The sequence below is a fragment of the Penicillium digitatum genome, chromosome 1 (assembly GCF_016767815.1).
Source record: "Penicillium digitatum chromosome 1, complete sequence".
Lineage (NCBI taxonomy): Eukaryota > Fungi > Ascomycota > Eurotiomycetes > Eurotiales > Aspergillaceae > Penicillium > Penicillium digitatum.
Genome location: NC_089384.1, coordinates 5193986 through 5208154, shown reverse-complemented (window position 1 = coordinate 5208154; position 14169 = coordinate 5193986). Strand labels below are relative to the sequence as shown.

General features: G+C 49.5%; 4 protein-coding genes across 4 annotated transcripts; 3 read left to right on the top strand and 1 right to left on the bottom strand.

Moving 5' to 3' along the window:
* Positions 1–384: 384 nt before the first annotated feature.
* Positions 385–3060, bottom strand: Pdw03_4130 (Regulatory protein Ral2, putative; the record flags this gene model as incomplete). The annotated part of the gene is made up of 1 exon (XM_014675979.1): positions 385–3060. The coding sequence occupies one exon, from the start codon at positions 3058–3060 to the stop codon at positions 385–387; it is 2676 nt and encodes an 891-aa protein (XP_014531465.1).
* A 3179-nt stretch (positions 3061–6239) lies between these two features.
* Pdw03_4129 (Peroxiredoxin-6) lies at positions 6240–7244 on the top strand (the record flags this gene model as incomplete). Its single annotated transcript, XM_014675980.1, has 6 exons — positions 6240–6256; positions 6308–6431; positions 6484–6561; positions 6631–6960; positions 7056–7138; positions 7214–7244. The coding sequence occupies 6 exons, from the start codon at positions 6240–6242 to the stop codon at positions 7242–7244; spliced, it is 663 nt and encodes a 220-aa protein (XP_014531466.1).
* Positions 7245–10059: 2815 nt separating this feature from the next.
* Pdw03_4128 (High mobility group, HMG-I/HMG-Y) lies at positions 10060–11395 on the top strand (the record flags this gene model as incomplete). Its single annotated transcript, XM_014675981.1, has 6 exons — positions 10060–10179; positions 10266–10467; positions 10532–10783; positions 10842–10859; positions 10924–11040; positions 11100–11395. The coding sequence occupies 6 exons, from the start codon at positions 10060–10062 to the stop codon at positions 11393–11395; spliced, it is 1005 nt and encodes a 334-aa protein (XP_014531467.1).
* Positions 11396–12476: 1081 nt separating this feature from the next.
* On the top strand, positions 12477–14105 carry Pdw03_4127 (Aldehyde dehydrogenase, N-terminal; the record flags this gene model as incomplete). The annotated part of the gene is made up of 3 exons (XM_014675982.1): positions 12477–12604; positions 12669–12868; positions 12925–14105. The coding sequence occupies 3 exons, from the start codon at positions 12477–12479 to the stop codon at positions 14103–14105; spliced, it is 1509 nt and encodes a 502-aa protein (XP_014531468.1).
* Positions 14106–14169: the final 64 nt, after the last annotated feature.

Here is a 14169-nt window from a genome sequence, read left to right as displayed (position 1 = left end):
TCTCAGCAATGTCCTTGGGGGGAAAATCACAAATCCGGGCTTAGTGCATTTCATTGCATTTCGTTGCATTCATTCTAAATTCCAACGCCGGAGGTCTCAGTGTATATCCATGGCTATAGGCAGGCGAGAACAACCCACCCAGCTTAAATTACATAAACAGAAGAAAGGTACAACATCCAGATGCATCGTTCCCAATTTTGGAAGTTCTGCCCTTGATCCTCCCCACATTGCCAGCCTGCTGGGGGAAAAAGCAAGAAGAAAAGAATGCTATAAATTCCAGAAATGGTGTCTGGAAGAGGTCATCTAGAATGCGAAATGACAGAAGGATAAGGCGGAGAAAAGATAGATCGTATAGATGTCACAGGAGTTAGCTCCAGGCAAGCGTCAACTAGCAACTCCTTGTAAAGGAACGTGCTGATCGCCTGAGCCAGCCGACTGTGGCATAGATGTCGAGTTACTGCCATTGCTGGCAGGCTTCGAACTACGCTCGCGCATGCGACGGCCCTCCATGAGACCACGCAAGCCACGCTTCTGAAGACCGATAACACTGCTTAAATCACCAGTCCAGAGCTCACGTTGGGGACGACGCGACTTGGCGTCTGCGTCACGGCGGTGACGGGCAGAGCGGGACTGCGAGCGGCTGTCGTCGCCGCTGACCCACTCAGAGTCGGACTGGCTGAAACTAGCGCTGGACGCAGATGTCGCTGTGCTTGGGTTGCTAACAGAATCCTCGCGGTCGCGATGGGTGCTGCGCTTGCGAGGATGTTGGGAGACACTGGTGTCGATGCGAAGAGATGGAATGCATCGAGCGAAGTTTGAAACATCGCCCGTGCTGCTCGCTGCCGACGCGGAGGCAGCGCCGTGCTCTGTGTCGGACGAGTACGGTGTGAGTGCACCGTGTTGGGAGTTGCTTTGATCGCCAATTGTGGGCGTAGTGCCATTGTGCCCAGTATAAGCTCCATTCAGAGCCTCGAGTGTACCTCCTGGTCCACCATTGAATCCAGTACCGCGACCACCGCCAGCAGCCATGGCAGCTGCGTTGAATACAGCTGCTGCGTTGCGCCCATCGAGGACTTGATGGAGTCTTTCGACTGTGGCTTCTAGTAGTCCGTCGATCTGGTACGGACGTGCGAGTTGTAGTAGCGAGCAGAGAATTTGTGGGGTGCAAAGCGAGGTACCTGCAGGTGGGAGGGCTGATGTGTAAAGGTAATGAACCAGCACCTGAAGAGTTAAAATGGTATGGGGAAGGTACAGCACACGCGGTCGGGAGGTTGGGGCGAGGCTGTGAGCAGATGGAATCTCGAGGTTCTCAAGCAGATTTTTCGAATAGACAGACTGGTTGACAAGAGTGGTTGTATCAGAACCTATCGAGGGAGTAATGGTGATACTCGAGTTGCGGCTCGGGTGTATCTGGGATGAACGAAGAGTCCCGATATCTGCAATACCTCCTTCCGACGACTCGCGGAGGAGTTGGATAAAGTAAGGACCCCAGCGCCGAGTCAGCAGGCGGGAGTTGACAGAGATACGTTCTCCCCCCACAGCCTGCAAATCCATGTCTCCCATTTCCGACAAAGATTGCGCGAGCTTGCCTAGCTCATTGGATGCGGCAGACAATGGCCGTCCACCTGAGGTCAACTGCATTAGTTTCTTCTGCAGAGATGCTGGAACAGAAGAGGAGCTATAAGACGTATATCCAGAGGTTGGAGAAGTGCGGCAGGAATTGTTATAGAGTCCAAAGGCCTCTAGCTCGACTAGACAGATGTTCGAGAAGTTGATTCGCCGGTGATTGTAATCATCAACAAGGCTTCGCTTCCGGTGTCCAAGAATCACAAAAGAATTTCGTCGAGGCCAAAGCACTCCTCGGTTCCAACTACCTTGTCCAAACACTGACCCTCCGGCGTCAATACGGCCCCAAGTCAATGTCTTTAGGTCGAGAGCCCACAGCGCATATTCCTGCTTCGATGAAGTCAGGTAGGTACCACTAACAACGAAGTGGCCGTTGATAATGCCACCGTTAGGGAAACGTAGTCCCGGGGGAGACGCTTGGCTCTGCATCGGTCGTTCGACAAGGCGTCCGTCCGGCAGGCGCACTTGCAGCTCCAGCTTGACATCGAGGAAGTTATAGTTGGAGTATATCAGCATAGGGCAACCTGGCGATTCAGTGCTACCTTGAATCGGCTCGTGTTGATCGCGGTCTGGAGCTGAGGACCCAATTTCAGAGACATCCATTTCCACCAGAGGAGCTACAACACTGCGATAAGCGCCGCAGCTCCTTCCCAGGGGGCTAGTGTTGGTCCACTTGAGACTCCGCAAGTTAAAAACACTGATTTGCTCGATGTAGTGATTGGAACTATCCTGGCCTCCGACCACCACCATCTCTGCACCTCCAAAGCCGTCAATATCCACGCCAAGTGTGCCTTGATGAGTGGAAGATTCAGGATTATTGTGGATGGCGGACAGTGGTGCACTAGCAGATGTGAAGCAAGCGCTCGACGGAAGAATCGTAGCACAGTGTGCATAGCGCCCCTGAGGAGATTCATGGGCAGCAACACGAGTCCACACCCGCGATGGCACATCAAAGATGTGAATATCCGACATGACCACGACTTCCGATTGCGACTGCGATGGCGGTTCCGCGGGGTTTTCGGGGTCCCTTGTACTCGGTGCGGGTGACATGCCTCCATAACAGACTAACTTGTTATCCCCCAACGCACACACACTGTGGAAGTACCGCGGCGGTGGAACATCTCCAGCGGGCTCAACTTTCGTCCAATGTCGTCGAATCAAGTCCAGTTCGTAAAGGTCGGAGGTGAGTTGAGGGCGACTGCGCGAGAGGATCCGGCCTCCGAACACATATAGCTTATCGCCCAGGATGGTCGTAGTGGCACCGACGAGCGGACGAGGTTCCTTGCCGGACGTTCGCCGCACATTGCATACCAGACCAGAGAGATTGATGGGCCCAGAGGCAGACTGCTGGTTAAGGGACGGAGAGCCCCCCGGCGCAGAGTCCTCTCGCCCTGAATCCATGTATCCCAAACTCGACTGACTTCGCGACATCATTTTGGACGAATTTCTTGTCTGCTATCAACGGAGACAATCGTGTGGGTAGCCGTTGAACCCCCTATTTCAGTTCACTCAATATCGCTCACATGCGATCGGGCGTTTTTCTCTCTAATGCGGTAATCTCGGAGAATATTCCCGGCGCGGATCGTAGGGTAGTTTTATTATGAGGAGCCGAAAAGGGGAGTGGTTCCCCGCGACGCCGCAACTTCGGCGACTTTACAATGGGGAGATGAACAAAAATTAAGACAATGCAGACTCACTGCTGATCGTATGGATGAGTGCACAGTCCTGGCCGATGTGTCAGCCGTTGAGATTAGAGATCGGCACAAAATGTCTTTACCGCTTTTCTCCTTTGCATATTGGCCCCAGGAGCCTTCAAAAGATTATACGTGCAGGTATCAATCTTATGCCTGGTTTTTGAATTGTAAGATTACTGGTGCTGCCTATATCGTTTTTAGAGAGGATCCTGCGTTTACCAAGGAGATGCACTTTTTCCCGCTAAACTTCTTACTTGCATCCTCGGTGCCAACCTAGTCAACTGAATGTATCACAACTTGTCTGATGGCTGAAGATTGGGGATCAAGTCAAAACGTTTGAACAACCGCAATTAAAGATTTGTTAAGACATTGGTCTAAATCTGGTTTTTGCAGAGGCCAAAAATGGATTGGATATGACGGTTGAAAACCAGAGGCTTGTTGAGATGCAACATCGTGGTTTGCATAATGGATTCCAATGCAGGGCAAATGGGCCGCAAGGTTGAGGAGCGAGGAGTGAGGATGTATACAAGCAGGCGACAGCTGCTTCCATGGATGCACCTCGCTTCCACTGGAAAATAGAGATAAAGCCAATGGAGAAAGACCGATGGAGTCCATGGATGGGATGCTCAAAGTTAGTGGCATTAATCCACATACTGAGCTACTCGTTGCCTCTATTTCCAGAGCGTTTCGAATTTACGAATCTAGCGTAGTAAAGCGAGCGAAGTCGTGATGTAGGGTGACAGAAGAAGCGCGGCAGTGCCAGCAAATTCAGGATCTCCGAAGTCGCTCGGCAAACATGGCAATGCCATTGTAGTTGAATTCATATAGTGGCAGCCTCCAAAACATCGTTAGAGAGTCAGTGATTGGGACCCAAGGGAAATAAACATGCTAGGCATATCGATCATACAACAACTGATAGCTAGTCTCAGAACGGCCTCCAGCGTCACCAGATCTCCAAGTAGGTCTTGTTCCTCTCTTGTCATTTTTCCCTGTGATAGGAGAGCGGGAGGGGGGTTCGTCTACCGGATCGGAACAAGATGTGGCAGGTTCGGTCTCGGGCTTCCTGAAAAATTTCATTAAAAGTCGCTTTGTATCAAAGCTCTGGGCGGGAATAATCTCCTCGCCAGATTCCCGTTTCTCCCAGAAGTGGTACTGCTACACTGGAAAACTTCGTGCCGAGTGCTCGGCTGGGCTGGGAACTTTGATCCTTGAGCACGCAGTACCATCGCGGAGGATAGAATCTGTGCTCTGGTTGAATGACAGTGGCGATCCGATGAGATGTGAGGGGAGAGATGAGAAAAGAGAGGAGACGGGAGACGGTAAAAGAGCAGTGAGAGGGAAAGGAGGCCAGGAGGTTCTTAAAAGACTTCTGAATTTGGCACTTGGATTGCATAGCTTGGTGCGCCTAAGTTTCAGGCAGCCTCCAGAGCTCAATGCCTACCATGACCGACAGATTTGTTCAAGTTATAGTACCGCTGTAATAAGATGTCTCTTATTATATGAGTTGTTGGCAAAAGCACAGTTCGTATCTTCCCTGACGAGACATGTTAGCACTAAATGCACATCAAGTGAAAGGCTAGGGAAATTCATAGAACAGGATTAGCGATCGCACCCGATAAAGACCTCTCTTGTTGACAAAGAACAGCTCGTAGTATCTACAGAAGCCTTAGTATTGACCTTTGGCCTCTGTATACTACTTGGAAGCATTCTCGGTATGGAAAAAATGGGAACATGTCCGGTCAATTGAAGATAATCGTTTTTATCTCAGCCAAATATACATCCACATCCGATTGGGTGATTAAACTCACATTTGGAATAAACACCTTTGTTGGATGAACCATGAACCATTTCACAGCTCCTTCTCGCGTCTACTCATCTAGAGCCTATGCATTCGGCAATTTTTTGCGGACTTGGAGTCCACAATCGCTGGCCGTTTTCGTGTATAATTTTTGCGAATCGATTGACAAGGCTCCTATGGCGTCAGCATAGGAGGGCGCCTGACACCGGACGAGAACATAACATCAGAATTTGAAACTCGCAATTTCCAGGAAAAGCCAGCAGAATCAAATTTATTACTGGCCACTATCTTCGCCTTCATCCCTGACTACGATCGACGACTACGCAATGGAAGAAGATGAAGACGCTCTCTAAATATTCAACTGCCTACGAGTTCATGGAGTAATTCGAATGCTGAGCTATTGGGCACATGGGGCAAACTCTACTCAGATGCAAATACCGAACTTTGTCACATCTCCATCACCCACAAGAAAGTCCCCGGGTCTCAAGATCATTGTTACTAGCTTTATTATGTGCAAATCATTGTAAGGAACATATCACCGCTTGCCTATATCCATCCAAGGCCACTCCAAAGGTACCCTGTATTAATTTTTGAATTTAATGGCAATCAGGAAGACAGATAAAAGGGAACGGGCTGCATGTGAGTTTGGGACCTGCGGTAGTTCATGATGGGCCCTTCGTATAATAGGATATAGATTGCGTCATCCCTCTGGGTCTCTATTGGCTGGGATCAACGTGCTGTTAACATATCTCAAGACACACTGTCCACGGAATGCAATTATCTCAGAACAAAAGAACATATGAAAAAAAAAGGAAGAACATAGAAAGAAGAGAGAGGTAATATGCATAGGTCAGGGGGAAATTCGCATAAAAGATGACCCCTCCAACTCCAACACCCAACCCCACATGCACCAGCTTTACCTCCACCAATCGGTGAGGTTTTGCCCCTGCGGAAAGATGTTGCTCCCCCAGACGATGGCGTGATTACATCATTTGATACATCATGAACTCAGGGCCGGATACAAATTCGAACTGTGCCCCACCAACTTCTTCTTCCACATCTTCTCTTGATCTTCCCTTCATATCTCTCATTCCCCACCACCCCCCCAAAATCTATTCACAATGACTGACCGTCCTACGTACGCTTCAAATTTCCCTTTCTTGTTTGCTTCGAACTAACCGTTCATTAGCCTTCGTCTGGGCTCTATTGCCCCCAACTTCAAGGCTCTGACTACCCAGGGCGAGATTGATTTCCACGAGTTCATCGGTGACAAGTGGACCATTCTCTTCTCACACCCAGATGATTTCACACCGGTAACCTAAGGCCAGATCGATTAGATATCTCTATCTCGCTAACGTATATTAGGTGTGCACCACTGAATTGGGCGCGTTCGCCAGGCTTCAGGATGAGTTTGATCAGCGAGAAGTGAAGATGATCGGATTGGCAAGTTTCCGCCACGTTTCTCGAGATAACTGCCATTGAGTGCTAGCTAACATTCTCTGTCTCTCATAGAGTGCCAATGACCTTGGTTCTCATGACGAGTGGATCAAGGACATTAACGAAGTCAACTCGACTCAAGTCAAGTTCCCAATCATTGCTGATGCCGACCGTAAAGTCGCGTATCTGTTTGATATGCTGGACGAACTTGATTTGCAGAATATTGACTCCAAGGGATTGCCTCTGACGATCCGCTCCGTGTTCATTATCGATCCTAACAAGAAGATCCGCCTTATCATGGCATATCCTGCCTCCACTGGCCGTAACACTGCAGAGGTTCTCCGCGTGATCGACTCATTGCAGACTGGTGATAAGAGAGGTGTGACCACACCTGTTAACTGGCTGGTAAGATTGATCATCCCTTTGCTTCGGAATTTCCTTATATCGGCAGCCCTACTCTGGAATATTTGCGTACCACCTTACTGACCAATCTGATGTAGCCAAACGATGACGTGATTATCCCTCCAACCGTCAGTACTGAGGATGCCAAGAAGAAGTTTGGTGAAATCCGTGAAGTCAAACCGTAAGCGTTGCTATCCAACTACCTCTCTAGATTGGTATTTGCTAATCTTAAATGACGGATGCTAACATATTACAGTTATCTTCGCTTCACCAACCTCCAACAGTAAAACGCAGGTTTACGGTACAATAAAAGATATGACTGGCTCTTGATACACAATTCTCTCATAAATTCAAAGATTTTTGAATTATCCTTAAACTTCCATATATCTGTTAGCTATGTGCTTTTGTAAGAACTCACATTTCTGGTATCACGTCACAAAGCGTAGTGTACGCCAATGCTCGGTGAAATTCATGTTGGACAACTCGTAATTTTCTGTTCACAGCATTGTCACGCTGCAAGCAACCTATTCGAACAGCCTCGGATGAAAACTCCCGCAACGGAACGCGTCATACAAATATCAGTGAGCTCCGTCGCAGATGAACGCTAGGTTGACAAGATTGCAGATGAACGCCCCGTCGTGGGAGTGTGGAAGCAGCGATCAAGCCTAAGATGAACATGAGCACCCCGTGGCCGAGGGGTGGGGGCAGTCCACGGGGCTTGGACATTGCTCGGATCAAAACCAAGAGGTTCACCGATGTTGACAAGCTTGCGAACCAAATCCCTTGGATGAGGCGCGGGGTAATAAACGGCTTTTGTTTAGTAGTGAGAGTAGACAACCGAACCTGAAGCCGCTACAGGGGGAGCCTTGATGCTAGTCTACCTGGAGTCCCCTCCCCCACTACCTGGAGCCGTGGCCCCAAGGCCGCCAGGAAGGTGCCCCCCTTTGCAGGCCTTGGGAGTTCTTTGAATTGACTTTAGTGGATAGATGTACCCAGGCATACAAGCGTCAGTGGGCAGATCTCCAATCTCCGATCCTAGTTCCAAACAAGATGGTTCAATTCAACAAATGAATTCTTGGAGAAAGGAAGAAGGGAGAGAAGAAAGGTTGATTCTTTACACACAAACAGAGAGCTACCTATGTAGCTAGATAATGCGAGGACACTAGGGGGGAATACTTCGTTACGCCGAGTACAGCAGTCGAGATACGTTCGAGTACGGGTGGTATAGGAAGTGGAGCCCTCTATAGCTTAAAACTAAGAGAGGGGCTTAACAATATAGCAGATGACGCAAGTGAAGATAGCCATTAAGGGTGGTGATAGGCCGAGTCGGCAGGCAGAGCACCGTAATATAAGGAATTGGCGGAATAGAGAATTATCACAAGAAGGTAGAGATATACGGAGGTATATACAGATAAGAAACGCGCAGGGTTAGGGGGATCACATGTAATACGGACCGTATTACAGAGGTCACGTGATAGATAAATTCTGCCACCAATCAGAGGCCAGATTTCAAATCCGAAAGGCGGGGATTTAGACCTAGTAATTAAGAAATTGAATGTTTAGTAAAGTAATACATTAATATAGTGGTCCGGATATCTTCGGGTCAGTTGTACTTATCTAAGGTGTGGCACCATTGAGATATCCGGGACCTTTTACATAGGTGACACCTCTCATTTCGACATCTAGTTCTTTTTCAAACTCTTTTGACTGAAATGACTATAATCAGCACCAATAGAACCCTAAAGTAATGACGCAATATCACCTCAACTTGATCAATAGTCTACCAGCCATCTCGCAACCTTGCTAGTTGTGGAGTGTCAAGTCAAGATTTGGCCAGTACGTTTGCTGATGAACATCTGCCTGCTCCCTCCAGGCTCATCATTTCCGAGATGAACAATCCAATGTTCTAGGTTATACGAATTCAATGGGCCATTTGACCCGCATGTAATAAGTGGGGCTTCGTGCATTTACCACATTGTTGTACATCATTTGATTATATGGCCGTAACCGTGCCAAGCGCCCAACCACCCAGGATGGGTGGTTGGGCGCTTGGCACGGTTATTTTGTACAAAGTGAGCTGCCTCCAAGTCTAAAATTGACCTCGCACCATCTTACCAGCGAGGGCACTCGTACAGTGGTAGCACAGTACATAATTTCTAAGATGACTCTTGTTGGAAAAGACTCACCTCAAAGTGACAGACAAAGCAATATGCTGATGGGTCAGATAGCATAACCCTATCTATGTGAATGAGCCTATGATGAGCGTATTGAATACTCATCTGGTTACTGAGACAGTGCGATGTTGCTCTAGCCAATCAATATTCACATCTTAATCCACCTCTAGCTCTCAGGATGATCTGGAAATTTGTTCGACTCCAGAGAACATGAATCTGGGTTCCCAACTGCCACTGTGAGAATTGAGCCTGCTTCCAGAAAGAATCCTTGGTGCGAGCCATCTAATTTAGAACAAGTGGACCATTTGGATAAATATCCCCTTGGCAATCATGGTATGCGAAGCAATTTTTTTTTTCAAGGAATTTGAAATCAACTTTCATATTTCATGACAAGGAAAATGTCCACGTAGGGCTTAGGGCTTCGGGGCTTATTATTAATTGAAGTGAGAACATTGACCAACTGGACCAGCTTTGAAAGCCACGCAAAAGAGACAGTGCTACGGATTTTGTACATATAATTGAAGAACCTGGATGTGGAATAATGATTCAAACCTTGAATCTTTATTGCGGGTAGAAAGTGAAGTAATTTTGAGAAAAATCAACAAGTCTCCTGATGACTATCGAGATTATTTACCTGTAGAGCTCTACAGTGGTACTTCCAAAAAGGGATGTAGTGCCGATCATGATCGACCCCATCACGTGCGACCCCAGACCCACATCCGCGTCAAGCTCAGTGCCAAACATTCCAGGAACCTTGGAAGCTCCTGCTCAACTTGATTTGATAGCTTCTACAACATTTCACAGTTAATGGGAGCACAACCCCATTGATTTTACTGCCTCCATTTAATTCTCCGGAATTTTCCGCATTCACTGCATATATTTGCTGCCTTTCGCTGTCACTAAACCTGCGCAAAACAATCCAACAGTCATGCCACCCAAGCGCAAGTCTGAACGCGCTGTGGGCACAAATGAGTCGATCGCAGCGCCTTCCAAGCGGCTCCGAAATACTTTAGATGCAGCCCCAGCTTCCGCAGCATCGGCTCCAGTGGCAAGTGCATTATGCAGGGGCTGATCGTCGCGTCCCGTGGCTTCTCCACTCCAATTGTTGATACAGGGCTGACATCTTTGTGATAGGTTGATGTTACACCCCAGACAGGCGAAAAGAGAGGCCGTGGTCGTCCGCGCAAATACCCCGAGAGCTTGACTCCCAAGCCTGCTTCTGATGCGCCTAAGCGTGGCCGTGGTCGCCCACGTAAGATTGTTTCTGAGTCGGAACCTGCGGTTGTAACTCCATCGGGGCCCAAGAGAGGCCGTGGGCGTCCCCGCAAGGACACAGGTATGGGGAGGGCTTTGATATGTTGTGGGTAGTAAATTTGCTGACGCCTGTACTATGTTTTCAGGCGATGCCACGGCCGTCACCCCGAAGACCAAGAAGAAGGATGGTCGCGGAAGACCCCGCAAGAACCCTCTTCCAAATGGAGAAGCTGAAGCCACTGAGTCGAAGGTCACACCTGCGGTCAACATCATGCCTGAAACTGGCCGCTCTTTCTGGTTGATGAAGGCCGAGCCTGAATCTCGTCTCGAGAAGGGCAAGGACGTGAAATTCTCTATTGATGACCTGGCTGCTGCGGATGCACCCGAGCCTTGGGATGGTGCGTCCAACCTGTTTCGAACACTTTGTATAGGATACGTTTGCTAACAATGGAATAGGTGTACGTAACCATGTTGGTCAGTTATCCTGTTGAAAGTCATGATAGCTTTGACTACAAGCAACACACTCACAGTGAACTAGCCAAAAATCTCATGCGCGATATGAAGAATGGGGACTTTGCATTCTTTTACCACTCAAACTGCAAGGTTCCTGGAGTTGTGGGAGTGATGGAGATTGTCCGGGAGCATTCCACAGATGGTTTGTTGTCCTCAAAATCACAACGCTTCGTCATGTTGCTGATCTACGACTCCTGGTAGAGTCCGCTTTCGACCCCAAGCACCCATACTACGACCCAAAGTCCAACCGAGAAGACCCAAAGTGGGTTGTCGTCCACGTTGAATATCGCCGCAAACTTGAGAAGCAAGTCACCCTCCAGGATCTGAAATCCCATGGCCAGGCTGGAAAGCCGCTCGAGAACCTTCAAATGATTAAGCAATCCCGGCTCAGCGTGTCCTCTGTGACCCCAGCACAATGGAAATACATACTGGAGCTGGCAGGCGAAGAACCGCAAGAGGAGTTCACCAAGAAAGAGGCCAGTGAGCAGGAGCAATAGGGATGAGAAAGTAAGCCGCTATATGCAAGCGTATGCACAGAGAGTTTCATTCCATTTAATTCTCCCAAGTATTTCTATTGATGGCGTTGCCGGTTGAGCATGGGTTATCTGCACAGTGAATTGAAGCACCTTTTACTTGACTCGATGTGTCCTCTAGAAATTTGTGCAAGGTATAGACCCACCAGAGCAGTTTGGTTCACTTGAATTCATTCGCATTTGCAACCACGTCACTGCCAAATGGGCTGATCGCACTATTTTATAGCGTAACCAGTCCCTGACAGCCGACATTTCACTGCCCTGGCTTCGACGCGACACTACGAATACCCTGATCAGGAGCTTCTATGATAGTGTCAAATAGCTCTTGTCACAGCGCTACCTTCATCGAGCCGCCCTCACATATTTGCGCCAAGTTGTCCGCCCAGTCTACCGCGTTTCCAATACATGCGACTGCCAGCCACACCACCGGTACAACTCTGGCATAATATGTCTCAACCTTGGGAACCCCCGTCGAACCCTGCGGGTCTGATGCATGCAAGATGCAAGGAGCCACGGAAACACCGCTTGAGCATCCGGGGGCTAGCGGCAATATAGTACATTTTCGATGTGTCTGACGCCATGGATGCCCCTGCAGCCTTCGAGTACTTTAGGCGTTCATGGCAGAAAAAAAAAGTTTCTATGTTGACCTTGGGCTGGCTACCTTGGTATTGATAAGCAGAATTCAAGGCCCGGAGACCCGGAAGTTCCAAAGAGAAACGAGTGGAACATCCCTCTCCCACGCCGCACACGGAAAAGATAAATGGACCCCGGGACTGTGCAGCCAACCAGAGAAGAAAAGAGTGCAAATTTAACAAACAAGCAGTGGCGGAGTCAAATCCGGAGAGTGGAGAGTACCTTTATCGGCTTATCAGACGGGGAGCTCGACCCTAACTTTCCAGCCAGTGCAGAATTTCCCCCCTTCGTTGTTCCTCTTTCTCTCTCTCTCTCCATGTTCCGTGTTCGCCTGCGCTGTCTGCACAAAGCTCCATCAACCCTTAATCGCTTCTTTACTCCAAGTCGCCCATTTCACAGCTCCCCCTTCGTCATGTCCGACATCTTCATGCAGTTAACTGCCCCGAATGGGCGCAGCTACACCCAGCCCATTGGTCTCTTCATCAACAATGAGTTCGTGGCCGCCAAGTCTGGAGAGAAGTTTGCCACCGTGAACCCGTCGTATGTACCTCTGAACTGTCTGGTTGGACCCTTTGAATGTTCTTGGAGCTGACCGGATCTTCAGAAATGAAGCTGAGATTACATCAGTATATGCTGCCGGTGAGGAGGATGTTGACATCGCCGTTAAAGCTGCTCGCAAGGCTCTCAAGGATCCTTCCTGGAAGCTACTGCCGGCCACTGATCGTGGTGTCTTGCTGCTCAAGTTGGCCGACTTGATTGAGAAACACAAGGAGACTCTCGCCACCATTGAGACTTGGGATAATGGTGAGTACCCTGGGAGATAGTTGCACATCAAAACATAGGAACTGACTTGCGTTTAGGCAAGCCATATCAGGTATCTTTGAATGACGATTTGAGTGAGGTTATCAACACTCTCCGCTACTATGCCGGCTGGGCCGACAAGGTGTATGGTCAGACTATCAGCACCACCCCAGCCAAATTTGCCTACACTCTCCGTCAGCCCATTGGCGTTGTTGGTCAGATCATTCCTTGGAACTTCCCTCTAGCTATGGCAGCATGGAAGCTGGGCCCCGCACTGGCGTGCGGTAACACTATCGTCCTCAAGCCTGCCGAGCAAACCCCGCTCAGTGTTTTGTACTTGGCCAGTCTGGTCAAGGAGGCCGGCTTCCCCCCGGGTGTGGTTAACGTCGTGAACGGCCACGGCCGTGTTGCTGGTGGTGCGTTGGTGAACCACCCCGGCGTGGACAAGATCGCCTTTACTGGCTCCACCCCGACCGGCCGCGAGATCATGAAGATGGCCGCAGGCACCCTGAAGAACGTCACCCTCGAGACTGGCGGCAAGTCGCCACTGGTTGTCTTTGAGGATGCGGACCTCGAGCAGGCAGCCAAGTGGGCACACATTGGCATCATGTACAATCAGGGCCAGGTCTGCACTGCGACATCGCGTATTCTTGTGCACGACTCTGTATATGAAAAGTTTGTTGAGCTCTTTAAGGAGGTCGTCCGCACCACCAGCAAGGTCGGCGACCCATTCTCCGACGACACTTTCCAGGGCCCTCAGATCACTAAGGCCCAGTACGAGCGCGTGCTTGAATACATTGAGGCCGGTAAGTCTGAGGGGGCGACACTCGTCTCCGGCGGCGTGCCGCACAAGAACGTCGGTGATGGCCGTGGCTTCTTTATCGAGCCCACTATCTTCACCAACGTCAAGGACTCAATGCGCATCTACCGCGAGGAGGTGTTCGGTCCCTTCGTTGCTATCGCCAGCTTCACCACCGAGGATGAGGCCGTCACCCGTGCCAACGATACCACATATGGCCTTGGCGCTGCAGTCTTTACTCGAGACATTGAGCGTGCCCACCGTGTTGCCTCCGATATCGAGGCTGGCATGGTCTGGATCAACAGCAGCAATGACAGTGATATCCGCGTGCCGTTCGGTGGTGTCAAGCAGAGCGGCATCGGTCGCGAGCTCGGCGAAGCTGGTTTGGATGCGTACTCGCAGGTCAAGGCCGTCCACGTGAACATGGGCACCAAGTTGTAAGCAGTTAACATTGAAAATTGAAAAAAAAAAACAAAAAAAAAACTGTGTGAAGTCTCTTTTGTTG